Here is a 25,552-nt window from a genome sequence, read left to right on the forward strand (position 1 = left end):
GCTGACCACCAAACTACCCTAAAACAGAAACAGCTCCCCAGCTTTATAGATACAGCCCAGGACTGGAGTCACAAACAGAAAATCATGGGCCACAGCTCTTTGGACAACATGAAACATGAGAAGAAAATGGGAAAACAGTCCAAAAACAGGGCTCTTATGAGGTCTGATCTCATTTCAGTTATGCTTGCTGTAGGGGTGAGGGTGGCTGTGTTGAAATAACTTCCTTCTCCCTGGGACAAACAGAATTAGGTTACTTCACAGTCTACTATGGCATGTCCAATACAGAGCAGTGTTCATTAACAGGCAACCAGAAAAAGCTTTACTCACAGTAAACTTGTGCCTGAGCACACTGGACTGACTCCACACTTCCTTCAGCAACACTGGAATAAAACTGGGCACTGGAATAATATCCACAGTGGAACTGGTTTAAAACCAGATTTAATGTGTTTCAATTTCAGTTTTTCATATTCACTAGACAGCTGACACAGTATTAGGGAAAACAACAAAAAACCCCACTTCGTTTGTTTTTTTTTTCTTTGCAATTATAATCCAATTTTTATTTTGGCTTTCTCTTTAACTCAGATTTTTATTTCAAAGTCTCATTTGCTGTCAAAGCAGAGAAGAAAACTCAATTTAAGATAGAACCTCAGGCATATAGTGCATGTCAAATGAAACTGAAAACACATTTCTTTCCCATTTCCCACACTATAAACAACACAAAAACTTCAGAACACACATGCACAAATTCCATAGTCCTGGCCACCACAAAGTAACAAAATGAGGGAAGCTTTGAAAATGAAATTAAAGCAACCTCAGTTCCTCTGTCTTCCCAGGACTTGGGACCCTGTGCTACTCTTTGCCTGGAAAAGTACAAGCACATGTGTGTGGGATGTCCCCTCACTCGCCATCCATGTTACAGCTGGAAGGACATGAATAAGCCCTTCTGGTGTGGTCCTCTGTGCCCAGATCACTATCTATCTGTAAGATAACAGCCAGATGGAGGAACGACTAAACTAAGATGTCACCTGGAAGACAATAAATCTGTTATAAACAATAAACTACTGCTCTTTTATTCACAGCCTCTCAAGGAAAGGCGGGGACTTGATTCCACCTCCTCAGCAACCCACGTTCCATTCATCTGCCATAGTATTCAAAGAACATACATAACTGTAATCACCACAGAATAAATCCACATCCATTAATTCTTACGAAAGTACGATGGGCATCTTTAGATGTAGATGTCATAAGACAAAGATGTATCAAGAATGCTAAGGAAGGCTATAAACCAACCCACGTCAAATGCGAGGCCTGAGTGGGCACAGCAATATAAAGTCTAAACAAAATGTGATCAGTTTAATTTCTCTGATATGAAGCAATGAAAGGACAGCAAATTGTAAAAGACAGCCCTGCCGAAGAAAGGCAGCATGCCTGGATACCAACACCTAAGCACTTGCTCAAGTGCTTTGTAGGACAGGAGACCGAGACTGTCACAGTGGGACCTATAGTGATTTTTTCCAAAATGGTGAAAGAGATGCCTGGCAAGGCTCTCCCCATGTCCCTTCAATTGCCCAACTGTACTAATTTTTCCTTGTCTTCCCAGACTCAAATTATTCAATACCCATAAATCACACTCAGACTGCACTGTTTCTTTTCAAATAACCTCTCAAGGATCAGACCCTGCAGCTTCTTGCAGCCCCTGGCTGAGGCAATGCTTCCAAAATTACGTCATTGGGAGTCTTGCCCAAGAAAGGGCTATAGAATTCAGCTGTATGTGAAGAAAAGGCTTGAAATTATGGAACACGGTATCAGGATAAGACTTTATATTTCAAACATATATTTATTCATTTTACTAAATCACTGAAGACTGTGGGGAGGAGTGGGGGATGTCACTGTAGAAAACCATATGGTACTTGGATTTCCAAGCCAGAATTGTGAATAATAAATATTTATAGAATCCAGTGGTATTCTCTTCTTTCTGTTTATTCTTTACATGTCACCGAGAGAAACTCTGGCCAAGCACCAATCAAATATCCCAGCAAGTTACAAGCAATCTAGGCATGGGGGAAAGAGCGAAAACAGATCACCAGTAGGCTCGTTATCAGCAACCTAGACCTGGATGGAGGCGCTTGAGAAGCATCTCTGATGCGTCTGGATTCCAGCGCTCACTGCACGTCACGAGTGGTTTCGGAAATTGAGTTCTTGGTCTCTGCAAGGGGTAGGGAAGATATACACAAAATTTTTGGCTAGACCAAGCAGGGGCATGTGTGGAGCAGCTGCAAAAGCAGACATCCGTCTGCTCTCGGAGACCAACATAGGAACAAAAATGCATCTCTGGGCGATGACAGCTAACTTGCTCCTGGCTTCGACCAGGATAGCTGCGTGTCCCCTCCTGTGGCATGCAGGGATGTTGTGTTTATTTTATGTCAGACAAAAAACCAATGCAGACTGTCCTACTTATCACCTTGTGATTAAAAGAGTAGTTGAAGGAGCTAACAAAATACATAGGAGGTCTGGATTCTATATTAATAGGAGCCAATCTTCTTATCCAGAGTATAGTCTTGACATAGCAACCTTTTGGTCTTTTCCTCTTTCCTTGACAGTCTTATTCCCTTCCCTGCTCCTCCCTCCTTTCCCTGTCCTTTCTTTGAGGGGTGAGAGCTACCAATCCCCAACCACTATGTAATTACTCAGAAATAGTAAAAGGATTTTTAAAAATGAGTAACAAGCCCACAAGGCAATACGCCAATACATAACTTACACAACAAGCGGTCACTGTCGATCACCCCCAGCATCACTTTAGCCAGAATCTGGGATACTGCAAATTTCACTTTCTACATAGATGTTGCTGCTATACAACAGTATGGCATATTAGCCTTATGTAGAGAAGAAGTCACATACTTTTGCTTATATAAACTTGTAACTTCAAATTAATATGAAATTTTACATCTCACAAAAATAACAATAATTTCAGAATCAGTTAGAAGCTATCAAGCAAACAGAAGTTGTATCTCTGATATGGAAAGCTCCATTTGGTATACAAATAATTATATTTCACTAAGAAATTTGTGCTCAGAAGTTCCTTTCTCTGTGTCACTGAAACAGCTATTTATTATGAAAAACATATTTATCGAATGTTGCCAAAAGTGTAGTAACCACACATCTGTTACTATTAAAATATATATTTTTTAAAACAGTTGGTATTTACTTAACATACAATAAACAGTTATTAAATCATTCTTAAGTCTGTTTTGTGGAACTGCAGTGTAAAGCATTACACGCAGGAGAAAAACAACATAGGAACAAATGTAAAAAGGGAATCGATGTGTTGTAAGTATCTGAGTAGTTACTAATCCCATTCAAAATTACAACTCAGAAAAGAGTAGTAAGATGAAGACTTGAAGCCTGGAAACACTGCAGGATAATGATTTTTAAGAGGCTCAACCCTCTTCATTTAACTTTTTTTTTTTTTTTTTTTAAGGTAAAGTTTTTTTTAATTATCATTTCTAAGTCAACAAAAGATAAAGAAAGACATTTCTATAATCACTCTTAAATCTACTAGACAAAGACAAACCCCATCATTTGGTATCTCAAATTAGAGAAATATAGACTTTTAAAAAAGCCATTCTTTAGGTTTGAATTTTCTGCAGTGTGGAAGCGGCAGTTTCCCCAACACTGGCCATGGCTCTTTCCAGGCTCTGCATTGCAAACCTCACCCCAGCTGTGAGCTGGAACAACCCTAAAGACTGTATTACATGAGAAGACAAGCTCAATGACTGGCCTGATCCTCTTGCCTTTTGAATTTTAACTGCCTTTCTGCATTAAGCTCTCTTTTAATTGCCAGAGCAGCCAGGAAACAAGCCCAGTCACTGTTCCTAACTATTTCACTTGAGAATTTGAGTGAGCCATTTCCACTTTTCTGCAAGTGACTGAAAAAATCTTAAGCCAGTGAGATGAACCATGCCTACTGAAACATATTTTTAGTCATATTTTGAATAAAGCAGAACAAAGATGACTGCTTTCCAGACATTTTCATGAGTATGTGGGTGTCACCTAAATATGCACCAATAATGAAAAAAATGCCCAGGTTAGCAGTGGCAAAAAAAAATTAATAATCCTGTTTATACACAAATCTACTTGCTTTGGCTTATTAAAGATTATTAGAGAAACTACGCAAGGTGACAGTTTGCTTGACATGCAGTTACCATGCTCAGCATTTTAAACTATGTTTCTTGTAGGACAAGTGAACGATTTTCCTAATTCTCCAAATTTCTCCAATACACTGTAGAAAATGCAGTCAGGGACTGCAGTCAAGAGCATCTTGGTCAAAGGTGATGGTTACAATAGTATGTTACAATCAGCTTACTTGGAATGTCTCAAAAAACAATCAATAACATAAAGGCCTTCATTTAAATCTGTCAAGCCCACATCTACTCCATTTAATTGAAAAGCTCTTAACTACAGTAATTTCCTGGATATAAAGCTACTTTACTCAAGCTCCAGCATTTTTAATTTCTCTTGCACTGAAAAGCAGTACCCTCGGCTCACAAGTAACGCTTACATAAAAGCCTCAGACTCAGATCTCTTGGTGTCTCTGTGTTTTTCAGGATATGAAGACAACAGCAACGTAAACACTCTACTATTGCAGAATAAACATCACAAAGCAGTGATGACATAACACGTATATTATCTGGGCTTATTTTTCTGCCGTGTAAACTGAGTGTCCACATCTCCTGTCCCTCAATCCACTCTAAAACAGTCTGTTAAGAGGAATATTTTATACGAATTTTCCAGGTTTAAGCAAAGACATATTCCTCCATAGAACATTACTTTGAATGTCTTTCCTTTTGTGTATATAAAAATCTTGCTTCCTCCTGAATAAGAATATCCTTGCTCAAACAACTCATTTAAATGCTACTGATAATTCCCACCTGACTCAGGTGTGACAAAGTCAACAGCTTGCAGAGAATATGTTTTAAAATAGTAAAACGTGCTGCTGATCCTTCTTTTCTTAGTGTTGATATACATAACATTAGAACAGCTGTACAGGATCAGACCTAATATAGATGTAGCTCACTACCCTGTCTCTATCAGAAGCCATTAAGAGATGCCTACTGGTGAGAAGAAAACTAGGGAAAGCATGTAATGATACACACCCAGAAGAATCTCTCAGGTTTAAGAGATCTGCAGACCTGGGATTTCTACTTCTGTGAATGTAAGTTAACTGCATTTCCTGCCTCAAAGTATTACATACAATAATGTTTATTTATTTACTTTGGAAACTATTCTTTAAGGCATAAGAAATATTCATCTTAAGCAATCACATACAATATGGAATCAAGCACATATTGCTATAAAGTAGTTAACACTGAAATTCATAAATATATTACTCATGGATCTTTTATTCAACAACTTGTAACTGCTGATATATTCATGTCATACAAAAGCTTGTGTTAAAAATCCAGGTAAGAAGATTAATAAAATTATTTTTTAAAACAAAAAATTAATTGTTCAACTTTTTTAAAAATTACTTTATTTTTCTTTTGTTCTTGTTTTCTCTTTGCATGTTCTCTGAAAAAGCTGATATGAGAACACATTTGCTTCTATGACTATGGCAAGCCAAGTTTCACATGGTGCATACATTACACATGCACAGCTTGTGTAAGTTCTCCTTGTTGTTGTGAAACACCTCACAAGTTAGAAATTGCCACAAATAGAACTTCTAATAATTTCACCTTAAAAAAAAATAAATCACCAGTTTCTATTGGAAGTTTCAAACCATAGACTCAAGGTATCAATTCATCCTAGTAGATTCTCAAAGCTAACTTTTTTTTTCATTCTGATGGAGAAAAACAGCCCCAGCAAGTGCATATTTGTAATCTGAAAAGGAGAATGGGGCAATGAAAGAATTGGTATTTTACTGTAGTGCCCTTCAGACTTGTACGATAACATGCTGAGTGAAATACCCATCATGACACTAAATTGGATGTAACTTGAGATAAAAGCACAACCTATCAAAAAGGACCCCTCAGCAATATCAAACTTAGCAACTGAGAGGGTCTAACTTCCACTACTATCCAATTTTTTTTTGCAGTGCTTTTAAAAACACTTTCCTTCTAAACAGACAACATCCAGTAACGTGTCACAGTTAAGGAATTTCTAGTCTGGTTCTTGATTTGGCACTGTGTCTCCTCAAGTTGATGTTTATGAACCACAGCCCCCTCCCCTGATGTTGTAACAAAATGGAATCACATTTATGTTTTCAATCCATACTGAGCCTTATGCTACCTACGTACAGGTTTAACAGAAACTACAGGTCAGTAGTACACTTCATTTTATACTCATTGAAATTATTTTTTAAAACTTCTAAAATTGCAACTATTAAAAAATTGAGAGAGAAACATTTTTTTAATTAATTTTTATGAGAAACCTATCCAGAACTACTAAATTTTAACACTATAACAGACTGCAGTTTTCTACTCAAGTTGCCTATATTACTGGGCCATAGTAAGTTTATGGCACAGTAAGAGTGACATATTTTTATCTAGCAATCTGATTGATGTCTTAAAATATTTCTGACTGGTGGGAAGCTATGAAATTAAAATGCCCATGTTTCCTCAGCTATGAAAGGGTAAGTCTGATATTCTATATCAGATCATTAAAATGGTGGTGGTTTGTTGTGGGGGTTTGTTCTTTGTTTTCCTATTAAAAAATAGTCTGGCCGAAGTATTTGCAGGAAGGACTCTACTGGTATCAAGAGATTTACAACTGAAAATAACTTGACCTCTCCACATTATTTGGTAGAGGAGAAGTGTTTTTATTTTTCTGTAATATTTTACTTTTAAACTAACCTGTGTCTGTAACGCTAAAAAGATAGCTTTGTACCAATGAAAACCTACATTTCACCAAGACAGAGCTTTTTCAAATTCAAAAGTTATTTGCTTTTCTGTGTTGCCTTTGAACCAAAATAATACATACCAATGTAATACTTATGGTTGTGAGAATAACAAAATATAATCTTTCCATGTACTTCTGTGCCTACTATCTTTTGATCAGTGTACTTAATTTTTTTTTTTCAAATTTAATGTCTAACACAGAAATCTAATACATTTAGCTGAACAAGTAAACCAGGCTGACCCTGTGCATACTCACACAGGATCATAACATAAATGCTTTCAAATTAATCTTCTAAAGAGAAAGAATGACTAGTCATTGGTACACTAGCATCATGGACATTTCAAACAGATGTGCTTATAGAGAGATGGGTGACCACCTTTCAGAGACCACGAGTATGTGGTACAACTCCTGAAGACATGGAAGCTGGTTAGAGATAGCCTAAATCCTTCCCCAAGGTTGCCACATTTCCAGACAGAGATCAGAGAAAGTAAAGTATTTAGAAATGTATCTCTTCAAGTGGAGTTAGTTAAGGAGACTCCTCATATAAAAGGATGATATAAAAAAAAAATGTAATAGATTGCTGCCAAGATCTTAGAATCTTAATTATAGGTAGTAGTCAGGGTAGTTAAACTTAAGCATCTGTATTGTAACAAAAAAATTTGTTGTGTTGCAATAAAAACATTACACAAAGTAAAGGTCAGAAGAAAAATGCAGCTTGCCTTCTGTTTGTGAGAAAGAAAGCAAGTTAATTAACTGTCTGTTTCAAATTACTTGTATGGCTATTTATTGACTTCAGAAAGGCCTGTCTGTAGGGTTTGTTGATACATCCCAGGCATTATTAACATTATGCACTCATGCAACATTAAGAAGAGAAATCTTTTCTTTCCTGGTCTACAGCAACCCAAGGACATTAGTGTATAACTGCAAACCTCTCTATTAAGGGAAAATAGCAAAACTATTCAAGTGAAGAACATATTCTTTTGCCTACCATTTGTAGAAGAATAAACATGAGACTGAGCATCTGAACCTCAACGCTGGATCACTCTTTACTGGGCTTGGCCTAGTTTAATTTCTGAGAGAGACATATGTTTCTGTATGATGACCCTGTGGTTAAGTTTGGCTGCAGTAAGTTCTTGGACTTGTAGAATGCTGAATTCTGAATTTTCCTCTGATGCTAAATAGCTCTCTGCCAGCTTTGGTCCTCTTTCAATTTAATTTACTTTTGTCAATTAATATGTCACAGGTTAGAAGTTTCATGGAAAAAATATTATAAAGTGAGAGCAATATTTTCATTCATAAGTAAGATCTCTGCCCAAATAGTGTGTCACCTTTTTTAATACCAACGTGCTATATAGTCACCAGCAAAAAGCATTATGAGCCAAGTTCATGTGGTTAATAAATTGCTTCAAATCAACTGGGGAAAGAGAAGAGACATAAAAAGAAAAGCTGCACATACATGTGCATGACACTGCATAACTTCCTCTCTAAATCTGAGGTCATAGATACATTTAATCAGCTAAAATAAATAATTCTGCAAACTTACAAAGGCATTTTTTCATCCTTTTCTTTTTGCACTGGTAAGAAAACAAATTTAGTTCTTACCTTTCAAAACCAATCTGCCGTAATGTTTTCTCCCATGTTGAACCTATACAAAGAGGAGAGAAAAACACCCTCAGTAAAGAACCTTTATTTTATGAACACTCTAACTTTTCTCTGTTCCTTGTGCAGCTGAGATTTGTACAGTAAGGTGTTTTTTTTTTGGTTTTTTTTTCCCACCCCTATAGAAGTACTTGTAAATAACATCTGTTTTCTCCAGGGTGAAGAACCATTAAGAGAGGTTACCACTGAGTGACATAACTCTGTGTGGGGTTATCAGCCTATATTACTCCTTTACATTGTAAAGCAGCCGATTGCTGACACAGTTCACTGCAATTCCAAGGGTGGTCTCCTCTCCCACAGCAACGTGATCTGTACATGACTCCTGAAAGCGCTGAGCCGGCATCTCCCATCACACACTCTTCACATTTCAGCTTCTTATTTTACTGTAGTGTTTGCCTGATTTTTGTTGAAAGCTTTCCAGCTCCTTCTGAAATCCAGCCCTTTGATTTTTAAGCAAAAGCACGAAGATGCATTTCTACTTAATCGTTTAACCTTTCATACTAATACAAACAGCTGCAACGGACTCTTCCTCAAAACGATCAAGGACTCAGGCCCACAAACTCCTCAAATGGACAGACTCATGCAAAGCATTGCCCTCAGTATTTCTGATGCACTGTGAGGAAAATTGTATTAACTTCACCCAAGATTTTCTCAAAAACAGCCACACACACACTGCAAGCATCAGGTGAACAGTTTTCTGTTCCTTGTAGTTTTTTTCTTACTGCATCTTTCATGTTACCATTATGTGGTCATTATAAATAGAGGCTACTAAAAGCACAAATGTCTCAAGTCATGCAGGTCTGCAAGGTAAATATGCAGAAGGCCATAAAGGTGCATCCTAGTTTGCTCTCTGTGTTTTCACACTGCTGTGGGAAATGGAACAAGACTGCACACAATGCAAGCGACTACAGCTCTTTTTGAGTGCTTCATCATACTTAAACTGAAATCAGAGAACTGACAATAATTCCTGTTGCTGATGCAGCCAATCACCTAAAGGGAACTGTAGATTAGGAATAGTCACTGTGAGTGACACCAGAGAAACTCCGTAGCAATGTAGCAATGTTGCAGAGTATTGAGAAAGAGCAAAAAGATACTGTGCCGTGAGTGCACAAGACTACAACAAAATCATGGATTAGGTTCTTTCCACTGATAATACAAGTCCTACTTGCCAAACTAATACAGGAAAATCGGTAATGTAACATTTACTTGCCAAACTAGTACAGAAAAAGTGGTAATGTAACATTATTAGTCAGAAAAACTAATGCAGATAGATTTCTTGCCATCATTACATTTCCATTCTGTTAAAGGTATTAGCTCAGAAATCAATGACCTGCTGTGTTTGCAGTATGGTATTTAATCTGCAACATGTTAAATATTTTAATAAGAACTAGTTGATGCTTTTCACTTTTCATTTTTTAATTCAGGACACTTACTGCAGATCTAGATAAGAATCTAAAGACTCAGCTCCTAAGAAGTTTTGGAGTTTTGGGTTCGGGTTCTGTTTTGTTTTTTAAACCTAGCAACAAAATTCTTTCTACCAAATTGACTAAACTTTCCAGTTTAGCCCAAGGAGATTGTGGTAGATTTCTAAACTAATGATACAATCTTTCTGTGCCATTTCATCTAGTATCTGTCTGGTTTGCAAATCACAGACTGAGCAAATAAAAACTGAAAACAATACAACCCAAAAAGTTAATTTTGTTATAGGTCAATGTCATGCAAGGCTTCCTTCATGAATCCTAACTGGACAAATAATGACGTTAACATGGGCCTGAAGAAAAAAAATTTCCTTGTATTAATCTCTGAATTTTAGAAAGAGAAAAAGAAACTGCATTAAAGTATATGCTTCTAAAATCAACCAAAGCCCAGCATTTCACTCCATACAGGAGGGATTTGAGTTGGCTATGGAATAGGTTAACAGCCAGTTCCAAAATGGGGTACTAAGAATCTTCATTATAGTCTTCCGGTGCCTCTTCTTCATTCATCTTTGTATCATAGTATTACAGAATGGTTTGGGTTGCAAGGGACCCTAAAGACCATCTAGTTCTAACAGCTTTGCCATGGGCAGGGACACCTTCTTCCAGATCATGTTGCTCAAAGCCCCATCCAACCTGACCTTGAACACTTCCAGGTAGGTAGCAACCACAACTTCCCTGGGCAACCTGTTCTAGAGTCTCACCACTGTCACACTAAAGAGTTTATTCCTAATATCTAATCTATATCTACCTCTTGTCCTATCACTACCTTCATTGTAAAAAGTCCATCTCCAGCTTTCCTGCAGGCCCCTTCAGGTACTGAAGGGGCGGGCACGACATTTAAGTTCTGTTCTGGAATAACTGAACATCATACATTGTTTGATCAGTACAGGGAGTTTGTCTTGCAGCACCTGTATTTGTCGAAAGTGATGCAAGACTTCAGCCTGCACACCTACCTATATACAATACCTTTCATCAACACTAAGTTCATATTTTATAAAAAGCAGTCCTTTAAAGAGATCTTTAAAGCAAGACAGCAAACATTCTAACATCACATGTTTATTTCAAACAAACGTGAAAACTAACAATCGTGTAGCACAATAAACCATCAATATTTCATTAAGCTAAAGAGCCATTTAACATCTTCTATTTTGAGTTATATGCCAAACCCATCACCTTCTGCACTCCCCTTGAGTATATCTGCTTTCATGTAGCACTGAAGAATCAAGTCATGGCTAAAAAGATGACTGCCACTCCACAGGTTGAGTGCAGGGCAGATGCAAGCAATTCCCCATGAAGTTCATGCAATCGTGCTGGCTCTGAAAGAGTATTCAACAGTTTTTCAAGTTTGAAGATGTGTAGAGCGTTAAAGAAAAGAAATCTCAACAGTACTTCTTAAAGGACCAACAAGTACTGGTATCTTTGTCAGTGTTTCTATGCTTTCCACTATTGTGTATGCTAGTAAAGTCCTAGAAGGGGGAAAGAAAGAGAGAGAGGAGTAAAAAGCAAAAGAGAAAAGGGAATTTGGTCTCCACTGGTTTGAAATAATTTTTTGGCTGCAGCTGGCTAGCAGAATGCTCTTTGAAATGCATGTGACTCCTCTGAAGCAAAGCCTGCCAAGAACACAACTAACATTTCATATTAAAAAAATACACATCTTTTTTATGGAGTCCTATTTTAAAATGCTTATAATCTAAACATTCTGTTTTAAGATTTGCCAATTCCCTTTTCAATAGTATCAACTTCTACACTGCACTAACAGCCAAAAGTAAATACCCTGTGGTAAAAACAGCTAAGAAGAATAATGCTTTTAAAGGTCTAGAAAACTCACTATTTGATTTAAACCTTACCTGGTGCTTCCAAAACAATATTTAAGTCACGTAACTCTCATTAAAATCAAACCAGTTCTTCATGAATCAAAGACTTGATCCCGCTCCCAAAGAAATCAGTAGGAATTCAGCTGCTCAATTCAGTCTTTCCCTCTGATGGGACTGTGGAAAACATTCACCTGTCGACTTTCAGAATCAATTCATTGCAACACTTCAGTTGCTAAGTTAATTTGGCTTCTCTTTGCCTTCTGTTTCTTACCAACATGTCAAAAATACCAAAACTGTTTATAAGAATGTCTTAATTTGGTAACCATGTAATTAAGATTTTGATACAAATACTTGCTCCAGGGTACCTGACCATTCCCATCTGTTTCAAAGATTCTGTTTCACATTAGCAGAACAAGCTTCAAAACTCTTCAAAAAGATGAAGGAAAATGTACTTCCAGAATTATTGCTCACATTTAATAGGAACAACAGTAAAATGCACATCATGCTCACATATGCACTCAATGAAATCCTAGTATAAGAAGGAGAGTATAAGAGTACGAGATTTAACAAGGTAAAATGAAAAACATCTTTCTGAAATGAACAGATGTTGTCTTTGACAGGTAGACTTCAGTTTACATGGCAGTTTCAGTATTTGGTTTGGTTACAGCTCTCTGCTTACTACAAACTTATTGTGAATGAGAGGACTCATAATCCACTGCCAGGCTGCTCACCTTTACAAACCATGAAGCTGCCTAGCTGCTGAAGTGCAATGGTAGGCTCAAGAAGAACACCAAATAACATACTGGATAAGCCATTTTCAGCCATTCCTGGAGGCTGCACACCTCACTTCTCCAGAGTTAATGGCTATTTTAAAACTACATGTCTGTCTGGCTCTGCTCATGCTGCTTTCTAACTGTAAGAGTTGTAATTCCTGCATTCTTTTCTCACATAAGGACCAGAGGGGAAAACAGGATTTCACTGAACCAAATTGTTAGACATTTTCCAATAAGCATTAAATGAGCCTGTCAGAATTCAATTGGAATAGTATGAAGATCTTAATTGATAGGAATAGGACAAAATATCTGTAAATTACATCACACAAAGGTAAAAAAAAGTGTTTGGAGCCTATCATTAGGATATTGCAGAAAATCATCCAGGCTCTCTAAAGATACTAGAAAGCTACCAGACCTAGCACTTGGCTCATGAGAGTTACATATAGGCATGACTTACATAAACCTGTTAAGCTATGTTAAAACCAGGTAGATATTCTTGGAATAATCGCATTGGCCTTTTCTCTTTTGAAGGAAAAGAGCTTCAGAGGAACCCTAATTTTGTACTGGTCTGAAGTCTGTGTTTTCCAAAACTGAAAAAACCCCCACCTCAAAATGGTGACATATTTAAGACATACAAATAAGTAACACAGAATACTCCAGAAACTGGAAGAAATACTTTGCCAAACCTCTCTACTGCAGGTAGAGTTGCCACTACCCAACAGTTTCTCAAACACCTCAGCAGAGAACAGGGCAGAAGTTCACAGAGCCTAGACCAGCTGGACTAGTAGGAGACCTGAGTATCTGAGTCCTAAAAACTCTTAACCAAACTAGATTAGCACACTGGCTTCTCCTACTAGATCTTCTCCTTCAGCAGAGACATATGTACCATAAAAACCATTTGAGGTTTTGCAATCTATCTTCAGTGGACCAGGGAACATTGCTCTGCTGTACCTTCTCCTTTTATCACCCTAGTACTTATTAACTTGTTACGAATGAGTACTACTAATTAGCTGAAATGTACATAGATGCAGTTGATAACAATTTTCATATGCGGAACAGGTCGGTTTCAGCAGCTTCATACATTATGAACAGTGTTTCCACAGCCTGGCTCCCAGTAGCAAACTTCAACCTTCTCCCAGGCAAACAAATAAATAAATAATATTTTCTCAGAAATCCAAATTTTTGCTTTTTAATCAATACAGAACCACTGGTTTCATGAAAGAGACTAGCAGTTTTGTCAACTGAAATGCATGTGGTATAGGAAAGAACTTTATCCTACTTGCTTCACAGTACCACAGAGATGATACTAGCACTTACTTATGCATTGTCTATCCAATAGTTAGTTACACACATTGTGCCTCTCACAGAAGTGGCATCAGACAATGCTGCCTTAGTATTTAGCATCTATCTTGTTTCCTGAACAAGGCAGAAAAACAGGAAAACCCACAGCACTGGAAAATCTTCAAGGAATGTGCTTCAGATGAAACATGAGATAGCTAGTTAGTGGAAAAGACTTTTTTGTTGTTTAATTATTTACCTATTTGTTTGCTGTAATGGTTCGTTGGTGCTTTTTAACCCAAATTTCCAAGGATACCAGAGATTTGAATACATTCCAGTGTCTTTTTTTTTTTTTTTTCCTAAATAGACCTCCTACCCCTTCCCCATAGCAGTAAACCACTTCAAAAAAGGATGAGAAAAGGGCACTGTGCAAAGCAGAACCCTGTAGGTCATCAGCACAGATCAGAGTGCAGGTGTAAATTGGGAAAGAATCAGACAGTTCACAGATATAACTGATACTGTCTTCTTCTTTACAGCAGAGAAGGGTGTCAGGACTCTGAGGGACAGCTTTGAAGGAAGGTGACCTTTCCTGCCATTGCCATGGGGGATTTCAACCTCAAGTCAGAGAGTCACTGAGCTAAAGAGCATCAAAGTTCTGCTCCAGACCTTCAGAAAGGAAGCCAAATAATAACTAAATGGGCCCTTTTTCAAATATGGAAGACTAACTTTGCTTGGGTTCTCAAAGTAAAACAACTTAAAGAAAACTTGGACTAAGTTTTATTTTTCATAAACCTGAAGAAAATGAGATTTTTCTCCATTTTTATTGGCAGAGAAATTATCTCCTCTCCCACCCCAACCAACACTGCTCTGCCTGCTAAATAGTATCTTAGAGGTGAGGTTTTCACTTCAGAGTGTATTTGACGGGCATCTTTCCAATTTCTGGAGCTACCCTCTGCTTAGTTTTATTGTAACATAATATACTGTTATGAATAATAATGTCGGCTGGGTTTCCTGCAGTGATGAATGTGTGCAGTGTGCCAGTGCAAGGAATTTACTATTCATTGTCTCATTTTCTCTTTTTCTTCACACCAGAAGGAGTGGTGGGCAAATGTTCCTTCCACAATTCTGCAGCACAGACACATGGGAAGGGCCAGATAAATTATCACAAAATCATAGAATCATTAAGGTTAGAAGGGACCTTAAAGATCATCAAGTTCCAACCCCCTTGCCATGAGCAGGGGACCCTACCACTAGATCATGTTGCACAAAACTTCGTCCAACCTGACCTTAAAAACCTCCAGGGATAGGGCATCAACAACCTCCCTGGGCAACATATTCCAGTTCCTCACCACCCTTAGAGTGAAGAATTTCTTCCTAATATCTAACCTACATCTCCCCTCTCTCAGTTTAAAACCATTACCCCTTGTCCTATCTCTGTCTTCTCTGATGAAAAGCCCCTCCGCAGCTTTCCTGTAGCCCCTTTCAGGTACTGGAAGGTGCTATAAGGTCTCCCCAGAACCTTCTCTTCTCTAGGCTGAACAGCCCCAATTCTCTCAGCCTGTCTTCACGGCAGGGGTGCTCCAGCCCTCTGATCATCTTGGTGGCCCTTCTCTGGACCCTCTCCAACAGGTCTATGTCTTTCTTGTGCTGAGGGCACCAGAACTGCACACAGTATTCCAGGTGGGGTCTGACCAGAGCAGAGCACAGCAGAGGGGCAGAATCACCTCCCTGGCCCTGCTGGCCACACTTCTTTTGATGCAGCCCAGGATGCAGTTTCTCTCTGGGCTCCAGCACACACTGGAGGCTCATGTTGAGCTTCTCATCTCCTCCCACCCCCAAGTCCTTCTCCTCAGGGCTGCTCTCCAGCCATTCTTCCCCATAGCCTGTATTTGTGCCTGGGGTTGTGCCAACCCAGGTGCAGGACCCTGGACTTGGCATTGTTGAACTTCATGAGGTTGGCACTGGCCCACCTCTCCAGCCTGTCAAGGTCCCTCTGGATGGCATCCCTTCCCTCTTGGGTGTCAATCACACCACACAGCTTGGTATCATCGGCAAGCTTGCTGAGGATACACTCAATCTCACTGTCCATGTCTCCAACAAAGATGTTAAACAGCATTGTTCCCAATCCTGACCCCTGGGGGACACCACGCATCACCTCCCTCCATTTGAGCATTGAGCCATTAAATAACAAGAATTTCTTCAGTAGCACATTCATATACAAGAAATTATGGATGAGAGAAACAAGGTTAGAAAACTAGGAAATGTTGCGCATATACAGGAGGAACACTAAGATGACAGAAAACTAGCATCATAATGATGCTAACATTTTGGAACGCATGTTCTTTCTCTGAAATTGCTTTATTTTTTACATAGCTTTTTCAAAATATAATAAAGAAGCATTTAATTCACAGATTAAGGACACACTCATTTAGTATTAAGGAAACACTCACACAGAATCAAGGAAACACTCACATAGTATGAAGAAGACAGCAACTCGTTTGTAGACCTGCCATATGCAAATACATCAGAAAAAAATCCCAAATTGTTTCAGTGGCTAAAATGACACCAGATACAAAGTCCTGAAGTGATGTGTGAAGGATGATATCCAGAGTAAAATTCCGAAAACTATCTTGAGATGTGTGCAACCTTAGCACTCTACCTTCCACAGAAGCAGCAAACAGCAGTTTCAAACTCACCTTCTGTTTGCACACTATTAAGAAAAGGCAGTAGTGACTGCACAAGGCAACAAGATGTTTGGGGCATGAAAGCTGACACACTCCCAGAGATGTCTGCAGAAGAGAAATATGGATGCAGAAGGACATGGTCCTCTGGGTAGCAGTGAGAAGCAGGCAGTAGACTCAAACAATCAGGGAGAAGGAAACACTTCCAACAGATACTGGTTTTCACTCCTAGAAAATTCAAAGATGTTTTATCTAGTTCAGGTGACAAGTACAAACAAGTACGCACTGAATAAAAGGTTTCTTCAATTATCTTTGTCTTTGTAGAGCTTAAAATGTTGTGATTTCGCTCAAATTTTCTCAAAGCTCTACCATGTGAGAACTGGAAGGGCAAAGCTCTCCAGCCTTCCAGTTCCCCTCCCTCAGTCAAGAGACAGTCAACTGTGTAGCTGTTAGCTCAGGGTAAATGGAACACACAAAAGAATTCAGGAAAACAGAAAGTGGTGAGGGGTCAGTCTCAGACTCAGCCCAGTCCTTCACTTCTAGATATTTTAAAACACGGCTGCCACTCCTTGGATGAGGAGCCCTCACGGACAAACAGGCTGCAAGGAGGAGTTTGGGCAGCTGGAGTCTCATCAAGGCCCCAGAGGGGCATAGCAGTGATGCACCAACAGCAGAGACACTCCCCACTTGCTCCCATGTCTCTGTCAACTCACGAAGCACATCAATTTTGGTGTCCTCTGCAAAGACAGGAGAGACCAGTGTTCCTCTGCACACTTGGAACTTCTACTGGATTTCATTGCCCATGGCAAAGGGAAAGAGCTGTAGGTAAACATTACTGATCTGTGCCTTGTTCATGACCCATAAAATGGCCACAACTGAGCCACTAGAAGTGCCCAAAGAGATTTCTCAGGGATCCAGTGCTATGTGATTGTGTTCAGTCTCATCGATAAAAGACTGAAGGACTGCATCCAGTATACTAGGAGATTATTTCACAACACTTAATTAGTTTTCATTAGGAGGCTACAAATAGCATGAGAACTATCAACAAATTAAAGAAATCACCAGGTTGCCTAACAATTTCCATTTTCAAAGCATTCCGTGCTTTTTCTCTTGCATGCTTCAAATACATCACAAATAGCTCACTCTTTTTACAGTTACATTCTTAATTAGGAGTTTTAGGAGTAATTTCTCTCCATTAGGCTTGTTTGGCTAAAACTAAGCCAAAAAACCAGTAAAAGCACTGAAACTTTTGCCATTCTCATAAGTTACTAGATGACAAGAGTGATCTCACACTTACTTAAAGTGTGCTTATTTTGTCCTCAGTGCAATGTGTTCTATTTAAGTGCTTCATTAGGGTATTAACACAGTCATACCTTTTGAGAAAATACTGAAGAGGATGATGAGCAGTAATAATTTCCTACTCAGCAGGGATTTCCATGTTACAGAAATCACAGGCAATTTAGACATCTGACTCTTAAACAAATTTTAAAATCAAGTCTTTTATTTATTCACGTGCTTCTTTGTTGCCTTTTGAAGTGGCTTTCTTTCTTTTTCTTTGGTTGCTTTCTTTCAAAGACAGGAGGCCAACAACAGCAATGCTTCAAAGCTAGCACAAGTTGGCAAGTTATCCCAACCCAAGCAGATCAGAAGACCTGGAAGATCCCACAATAGCATCGGGTGATGGAGCACAGCTACAGTCAATGCCCTTAGAGAATAAGCAGTTTACAAACCATCTTCATGGGTACATTAAAAAACATATGGGAAAAACTCTTGTGCTCAAAATCAGACACACCAACAATGCTACAGTTGAAGACAACTTTGTGTGAAGGATACCAGCTCAACTTCCAAAAGCATGTATCACATCCCAAACTTTTCTCTGCATCAGTTTTAGAAAATTGCTTCAACTGAATGTAGAAATCAGGGCATCTTGGCAACATTTTCTGCAAGGCATAAAGCCTGCAAAATTCCTTGTCTTTGCCAGCTGGAACACACTGAGTGTATTTTATGTAGTTGCAAATGTGAGCTATTCACAGCAGTGGGGGAGGCTGTACCCACAACAGGCTGAAAGAGAAGCAAAGAGGTGGGGGAGAGAAAAATATATTCAAAAGGAAAAGTGATCAAAAAGTATAAAAGTGGTCAATTTCTAACAATGAACAAGTCATACATAAAAACATTTATTTTCATTGGAAAGACATGTAAATGCCAAACTCTGCACTAAATCTAAACTTAATTTAGATCTAAATTAATCTAAACTTAGTTTAATCACTTGATTTAATCACTTGGATTGACCTCTTTAAAGACACTTTGTATGAGAACAAAAATTAACTTCCAGTCTAAAACCTGCACATCACCTCTTCTAATGGCTATTCTGGACAGGTGATATTGTGGCAGAAATAATAATTAAAAATATCTGTCTCAGTAATCCTTGTTTGTATTTCATACCAACACTTTGGAACATTTCTTTCTAAAGTCAATTGATGTAAATAGGAAGACTTCACCAGGGCTCTCAGAAATATTTAATCCAGCTTTAAAAATTATATTTTCTAGGGTTAATTTCGGGTAGTTTTTACACCTTTGACAACATCACCAGATCTGCATGAGACCAGAGGGAAAAAACATAGAATGTTTTGGCTTAGAAGTGACCTTAAAGATCACCTAGTTTCAACCCCCTTGCCATGGGCAAGGACATCTCCCACTAGATCACATTGTTTAAAGCCCCATCCAGTCTGGCCTTCAACACTTTCAGGGTATTCAAAATTATGCCTAACAGGGCCTGCTTATGGGGAAAGAGGGCTCTAGAGAAAAGGGCAGAGGGCTTTTACTAATAATTAAATATGGAGTTGACAAGAGGGACTCACTTCAAAAGGATGCTGCAATTGTTTGTGCTTGCAGATGTTTGTGCTAAAACATCTAGCCTCCAAAACCAGTCTGCAAAGCAGATAATATTGAATCACAGCTGGGATCTCACCTCTCACTCCAGCTCAGATTAAACCAAGCTGTAATGTTAGCCCCATCTATAAGTAGCCCCAAGGTGTAATGTTAGCCCCATCTGTAGGTAGCCAGGTGTGCTCCCACTGTCACTTCAGTGGAGGTTTGCTGACGAGCAGCTCCAGACTGCAAACACTTCCCATTCCACCCTATGCAGAGGTCCAGCAGGAGAAGAAGTGATTTATGGAGGCTGCTTCCTGCTGCTGACGCAGGTGTGTGTGGGCAGCTGTGATAGGAGGGCCAGCTCTCCCCAGTAGGTACACAACCTGTCCCCACCACAACATGAAATACGTCAGCTAAGTGTAGTCCAAAATGTCAAAACTCACTGATAAAAATTGACTACAGGTACCCTTTATTATCTCTATGGTCCACATATAATAACACAGGTCTCAAAGACTCTTGTTTAAAAGTTCATTGTAGATATACTAACCTGAAAAATATACTTTGTTGCTAAGTGGTTGAGAACTGATGAGATTTGCAGCACTTCAGCAGAGGTCCTGGCTGGTGACAGTCAGCCTGAGATACATCTGAGCTTTTCTCTAACCAGTTATGTAAACAGTCTATGCATTGCCCACTGTTGCGGCATAAATAAAACATGAAAACTACTCCCACAGACATGGTTATTTGGAGTATCCTCACTGAGATAACAGAATTGTTATCACCTGGCCAAGCACTTACTAAATCAAAACAACAGGAACTACACGGAGCAAGGAAGATCTGGAATGTGTGATCCCTTAAGAGGATTCAGAAAGCTATAATCTCATATGGACCAATATTCAAAAACATAGGGGTTTTTTGTTTGGTTGGTTGTTTTGTTTGGATATTTTTGTGGGGTTTTTTGTGTTTTCTTTTGTTTGTTTGTTTGTTTTGTTGTTGGTGGTGGTGGTTTTGTTGGGGGTTTTTATTTCGTTTTTGGTTTGGGTTTTTTTTTTAAGTGTCAATTTTAGAATAATTTCACTCATCCTAAACAAAGCAGCAACATACAATAATGTGGACAGATAGCTTAACAAACATTTGATATAGCAAAGCTTGCAAGCTACTTGTCAGACTGGAAAAGTTGTGACCAAACACAGTTACTACTTGACAGATATTTGGAGGCCTCCATTAAAGACTTCCTGCCTGCTGCTGCACTTTTTAAAATGTGAGTTTTACTATCCACTAGGTGCACCAGAAAAGGCACCCAAAAAAGCAGCAAATGTCACTGCCCAACATAATGGGATCTAACTTTATGATCTGAACATTTGGCCTTTTTAAAAGGGGGAAACCTATTGCTCAAAAAAAATTAAATTATTCAAATTCACCTTACATTTAGAATCTGAGTGAATCACGTTGCTAACAAAAGAAGCAAGTCCTTACTGCTACTGCTGCTTGTCCTTTACAGAAGAACAATGAAATGACGGTGGCCATCTCTTCAACCCTCAAAAAACAAACCACACTCCTCCTCTGCTTCCTTCTCCTCCAGTGTTGCTCAGTGCACCCTAATATTCCTTCCCATAACATGAGGGAAAATTAGGACTCTTCATGGCCATGGCTTGCAACACTATTCATGCCAAAAGCTCAAGAGAGACAGAAGTGTTGAGGCAAACAAACCCAACCTTTCAGAGGAAACCCCCCCAGAATAGCCCACAAACTTAAAAAGAAATCCCTCACGCCATTAAGGCTGGATGTGCAGGTAGAAGGATATAGTAGACATTGTTTATGTTCTACATCCCAGTTCTCCACCTCCTCACAAGGACAAAGATGATGTCAAAGCCCCCACACCTCGGTCAGCCCCACCACCCAGTGAGTATTCACTGCAGCTGGGGAAGAGGAACTGTATTCAAATTGCTCAAGAATTTTGCTCCTGTCTCAAGAGGTAAAACCCGGCCATTCTAGTTTAAGAAAAGAAAAAAAAAACAACTTTCAAAACTACTTATGTACAAGAAAAGGAGATGTGGCCCTGCAGGCTATTAATTATTAATCCGACTTATTTTCTCATATGGCATTAGTTACATGTTACTTGAGATCTTAAAGCATTTTCCAGCTTTAAGTAAACATCTGCTCAAGTCAAAATTATGTACAGAATTAAGGATTAATTCTTGAGAGAGATTTTAGATCTCAAGTGCATTTTTTCCTATTAGTGCCTCATAACGAAGTAATTGTTGAATTAGTAACGTGTTTGTCAATCCCAGTAAGCATTTATAGTTAATACATTTTTAAAAATTACTGCTCCACTTCAAAACGTGCATAGTGAAAAGTCTGGCATGAGGTTCTAATTATCTGCTAAACGTGAGTCATGCCAAAACCAGTGGGACAAATCGTATCTCAACTCCCCGAGCTAATGTGACCTTGCTGAATCCGGCTTCCCCGCATCGTGGCACCAACCCTGCGAGCAGAGCGCCCGGAGGGATTTGTACAGGTGCAGCAGCTGGCCCAGGCTCACCACAAGTTGAAGGGTGAGGGTGTGAACTGCAAAATGAGAACAAATCCAAGAAGCAAGCTCAAGCGATTCAGCTGAAGGGGTTAAACCTCTCAGAGGAGTAACTAATAGCTTATTTTCTGCACCACAGACGGCAAATAAATACGCACACTAAGTTTAAAATAACACCTTATACTCCATACTTATCTGAAGAAAGATTTAAAAAAACAGGACAAATGAGCAGCTTTGGTTGACAGGTTTTCAAATGTGAACTCTGGACCCTGAAAGATGCTAGACACCCCCACGTCCTGCCAACTGACTGTTGGCAGTGAAAAGGAGAAGGACTTACATGGGAGATTTTTTTCTTTTTTCTTTTTTTTTTGGCAACCTGTTGAATAATTCAGGGCTTATCTCTTGTGCAGCTGTTCACCAGCAGATTTGTGTGCTGATGTGGGTGCTGTGGGCAGAACTGGCTACTTTGCTTTGAGAGGTGAATGTAACCTTATATTACATGGTAAACTGAAAAGTATGCATTAAAACCTGTCAGAAGGCAAATGGACACATGCTGAATTGCATGGGAAACAGTGAAGAATTGAAAATGTAAAAAGGAAAATAGTTATTTTAGTATGTTTCCAACACACATGTCAATGGGAAACCCAAGAAAAAAATTCTGCACTTTGATTTATGCACAAATTCATCAGGGATCTAAATGACTTGTCTTAAGAGAACTTGCATTTTATGCATTCCTACAGCAGGAACTCAATTCTCTAAACTCACTTTCTAAATTCCAGGAAAATATCTTCTCTGGTGGATTTGCTGGCATCAGCACTGTCTAAGGGCCAGGCAACAGTGGGATCCAGCTGGGCCAGGGGCTGTAAAAACACAGAAGTGCATAGACAGTGCTTGCCTTGAAAAATCTGCAATCCAGACAGGACACAAAAGCTGAGGGAATTGTTGAAACCCAATATATTAGGAAAGGCTGAGAGAAAAGGAGGGTCTAGTCTCTGTTGAGGTGGTGTGCAATACTAAATCATAATGTTAAGTAACAGGGTTCTACTGCTTCTCATCTTTCTTCAGATGGCTGAAAAATTCTCTTTAGGTACTTCTCAAGCGACAGAGACACTGTCCATCTCACTTCTATCAGGTCCAAAAAATCCATACATTTCTCAAATACTCTCCCTTGTTCTTTTTGTTCTTTGCTCTTTGAAATTGTCCTAACAGATTGTGTTCTGGAAGATCTCTTCTGCTTTCATGGAAACCCCACATAAAGTTAGAAAACTAGCAATTATTGACTTCTTGAATTACTGTATATCACATCTCTTCCCCTCTCCATCCTATTTGCACCATTAGTACTGGAAGTTATTTCACTGCTGTTTTCACCAAAGTGCCTCAACCCCTGACAAGTGGAACCTCTGTGTCTGCCTGAAATGCACCAAAGCTCCTGGCTATTAGAAATTACCTGAGAGCTTTTGGAGCAAGCTAGTGGTGTGCATGACTGGAAAAGTGGATTTGCCAAGCAGTGATATCATGATTATAAGACTCAAATTACTACCAAAACAGCTTTTTCTATTTTATTTTACTTTCAAGATGTTAAGGACAACAAAAATACTCAGGTCAAATGTTTACGTGACAGACTGTTTAGCAATGGCATTTGCAGTCCTGCAAGAAGTGTTAATGTTGGAAGACGTCCTTGCTGATCTCAGGAAGCAGAAACCAGGAAGCACACTTAGAAATATAAACAAAAGGAGAGTTCAGCATGACTGAAAATAAGGTGTCCAATTATCCTAACAACCCATTTATCTGTAGCCAAGGGACTTGTGGGGAGGGGGGATCATGTCTACAAAGGATAACTGTGGTAATGCAAAAGGAAATGTACCACAGAAGAAATTCAAATATAGCATGTAAAGATATGTAGGGCTAAGTAACATAGATCCAGCTGATGAATGACACTTCCATAGAGGCTGACTTATATTTGGCACATGGATAAAGCAATTAGCCAATTAAGAAAATTACATTAGATGACAAGAAGTAGTAATGGCACAATTATCTCAAAATTAACTGATTTTACAGATTCAAAAGGAAACGTAGCCTGGTTTCTGTGGATTCAGGCTGCTGAGCAATTGGACCCTGCTGTACTCTCTATATTCTGGTACACTGATCACCCTACTGCCTTACAGGGAATGAATACGAACGAGGAAAACACTCTTTTATCAGTTCTATAGCTGAAAAAAAGTTAAATAAGCTGGAAAAGGCCAATTAGTCACCTAACTGAGGGACAGTAAACTGACCAACATTATTGGCACCTTACTTCTTGATTTTTTTCATGGCTCACAACACCTCTTTTGTAGTTTTTTCATGTAACACAACACCTCTTTTGTAGGGAAAAAAACTATTAGGTTTTTTGTACCAATGAAATAGTATACTATTAGTAAACTATGGTTTTACTAGGAAAAAACACTGAGTGAGAGAATGTGAAAAACTGAAGCAGACATCTGCAGGAAGACCTCTGAGATAGCTCTATGAAATCTGCTACTGCAGGTACCAAGAGAAGTATCAGGGTAAACAAATGGGTCAGAAAGTGGGTCACTGGCTCATTAATTGTGTTACAGCAAGAAATAAATACTCACATGCATAAAAGTTTCCCTCCAAGGGCTGGCAGACAAGAGATGCTCAAGGCTAGGTGGTTGGTAAACTGCAATAAGAAAAAGCTGTCTATGCAGGGAAACTAAAATCTTCTTTGCCTCCCAGCAACTAGTGAATCTCTTGTGCATCAGTGACTATAAACTCTTCATGGTCAAAGCACACCAATCCTGAATTAAATGTGTTCTTCCATCACCTGGATGTATCTGCACAGCCCTGATGATATTTGCTGACAAAGTCCAGTCTAACTTATTGTGAGCTGGGACAATGACAGAAGACCACACATGGTCTTTGTTTATGCCATTTGTATAAGAGAACCTCAGACCTTTGCTTTTGACATATGTTGAGCACACTCTTGGCTGTCACCCTGTTGAAAGAAACTTTCTAATAATGGCTTCAAAAATTTATTTTATGAGATACTTCATTCTCATCTTCACCTACCCACAGAGCATGCGATGACTCTTGATGAAGTCTTGATATCAAGGAAGCTGAATTGTCACAAAACTCCAAGAATAACTCCAAAACTTCAACAACTACAAATGGATATGTGTTGAAACAGGAAAGTGACATCCAATTCCCAAGGCACAACAGCAGAGACAGACCAGTCACAGAGGTCTCCCAGAGTAGTACAGGGTACAGATGGAGCCACACAAATGTTTCTAACATAGAATAATTTTAGTGTGCAATGAGATTAATGAAGTTTAAAACACAAGGATTAAGTGAGAGACTGTCATGCCAATTAAAAGAAAATATACATGAAATAAATGTGAACATATGAAAACATATTAAATGTATGTGAACCTATGAAAATGTATGTGAATGCTGTTAATTTCAAATCCTCTATTATTTTACTCTAACCTACATAAGGATGCACAAGATTTCCAGTAATGGAGATCATAATTGAAAGCCTAGCCAAACACTGGAAAATATCCAGAGAGATTATGACCTA

At 38.8% G+C, this 25,552-nt stretch overlaps 1 protein-coding gene across 1 annotated transcript in view; it reads right to left on the reverse strand.

The window, feature by feature from the left end:
* Nucleotides 1-25,552, reverse strand: part of PIEZO2 (piezo-type mechanosensitive ion channel component 2) — a 258,854-nt gene that overhangs the window by 157,756 nt on the left and 75,546 nt on the right. The window contains exon 4 of the mRNA XM_010006936.1: nt 8,497-8,539. Within this exon, the coding sequence (XP_010005238.1) occupies nt 8,497-8,539 (43 nt within the window). The remainder of the gene's footprint in view (nt 1-8,496; nt 8,540-25,552) is intronic.

Source organism: Chaetura pelagica, unplaced genomic scaffold, assembly GCF_000747805.2.
Source record: "Chaetura pelagica isolate M959 unplaced genomic scaffold, ChaPel_1.0 scaffold109, whole genome shotgun sequence".
Lineage (NCBI taxonomy): Eukaryota > Metazoa > Chordata > Aves > Apodiformes > Apodidae > Chaetura > Chaetura pelagica.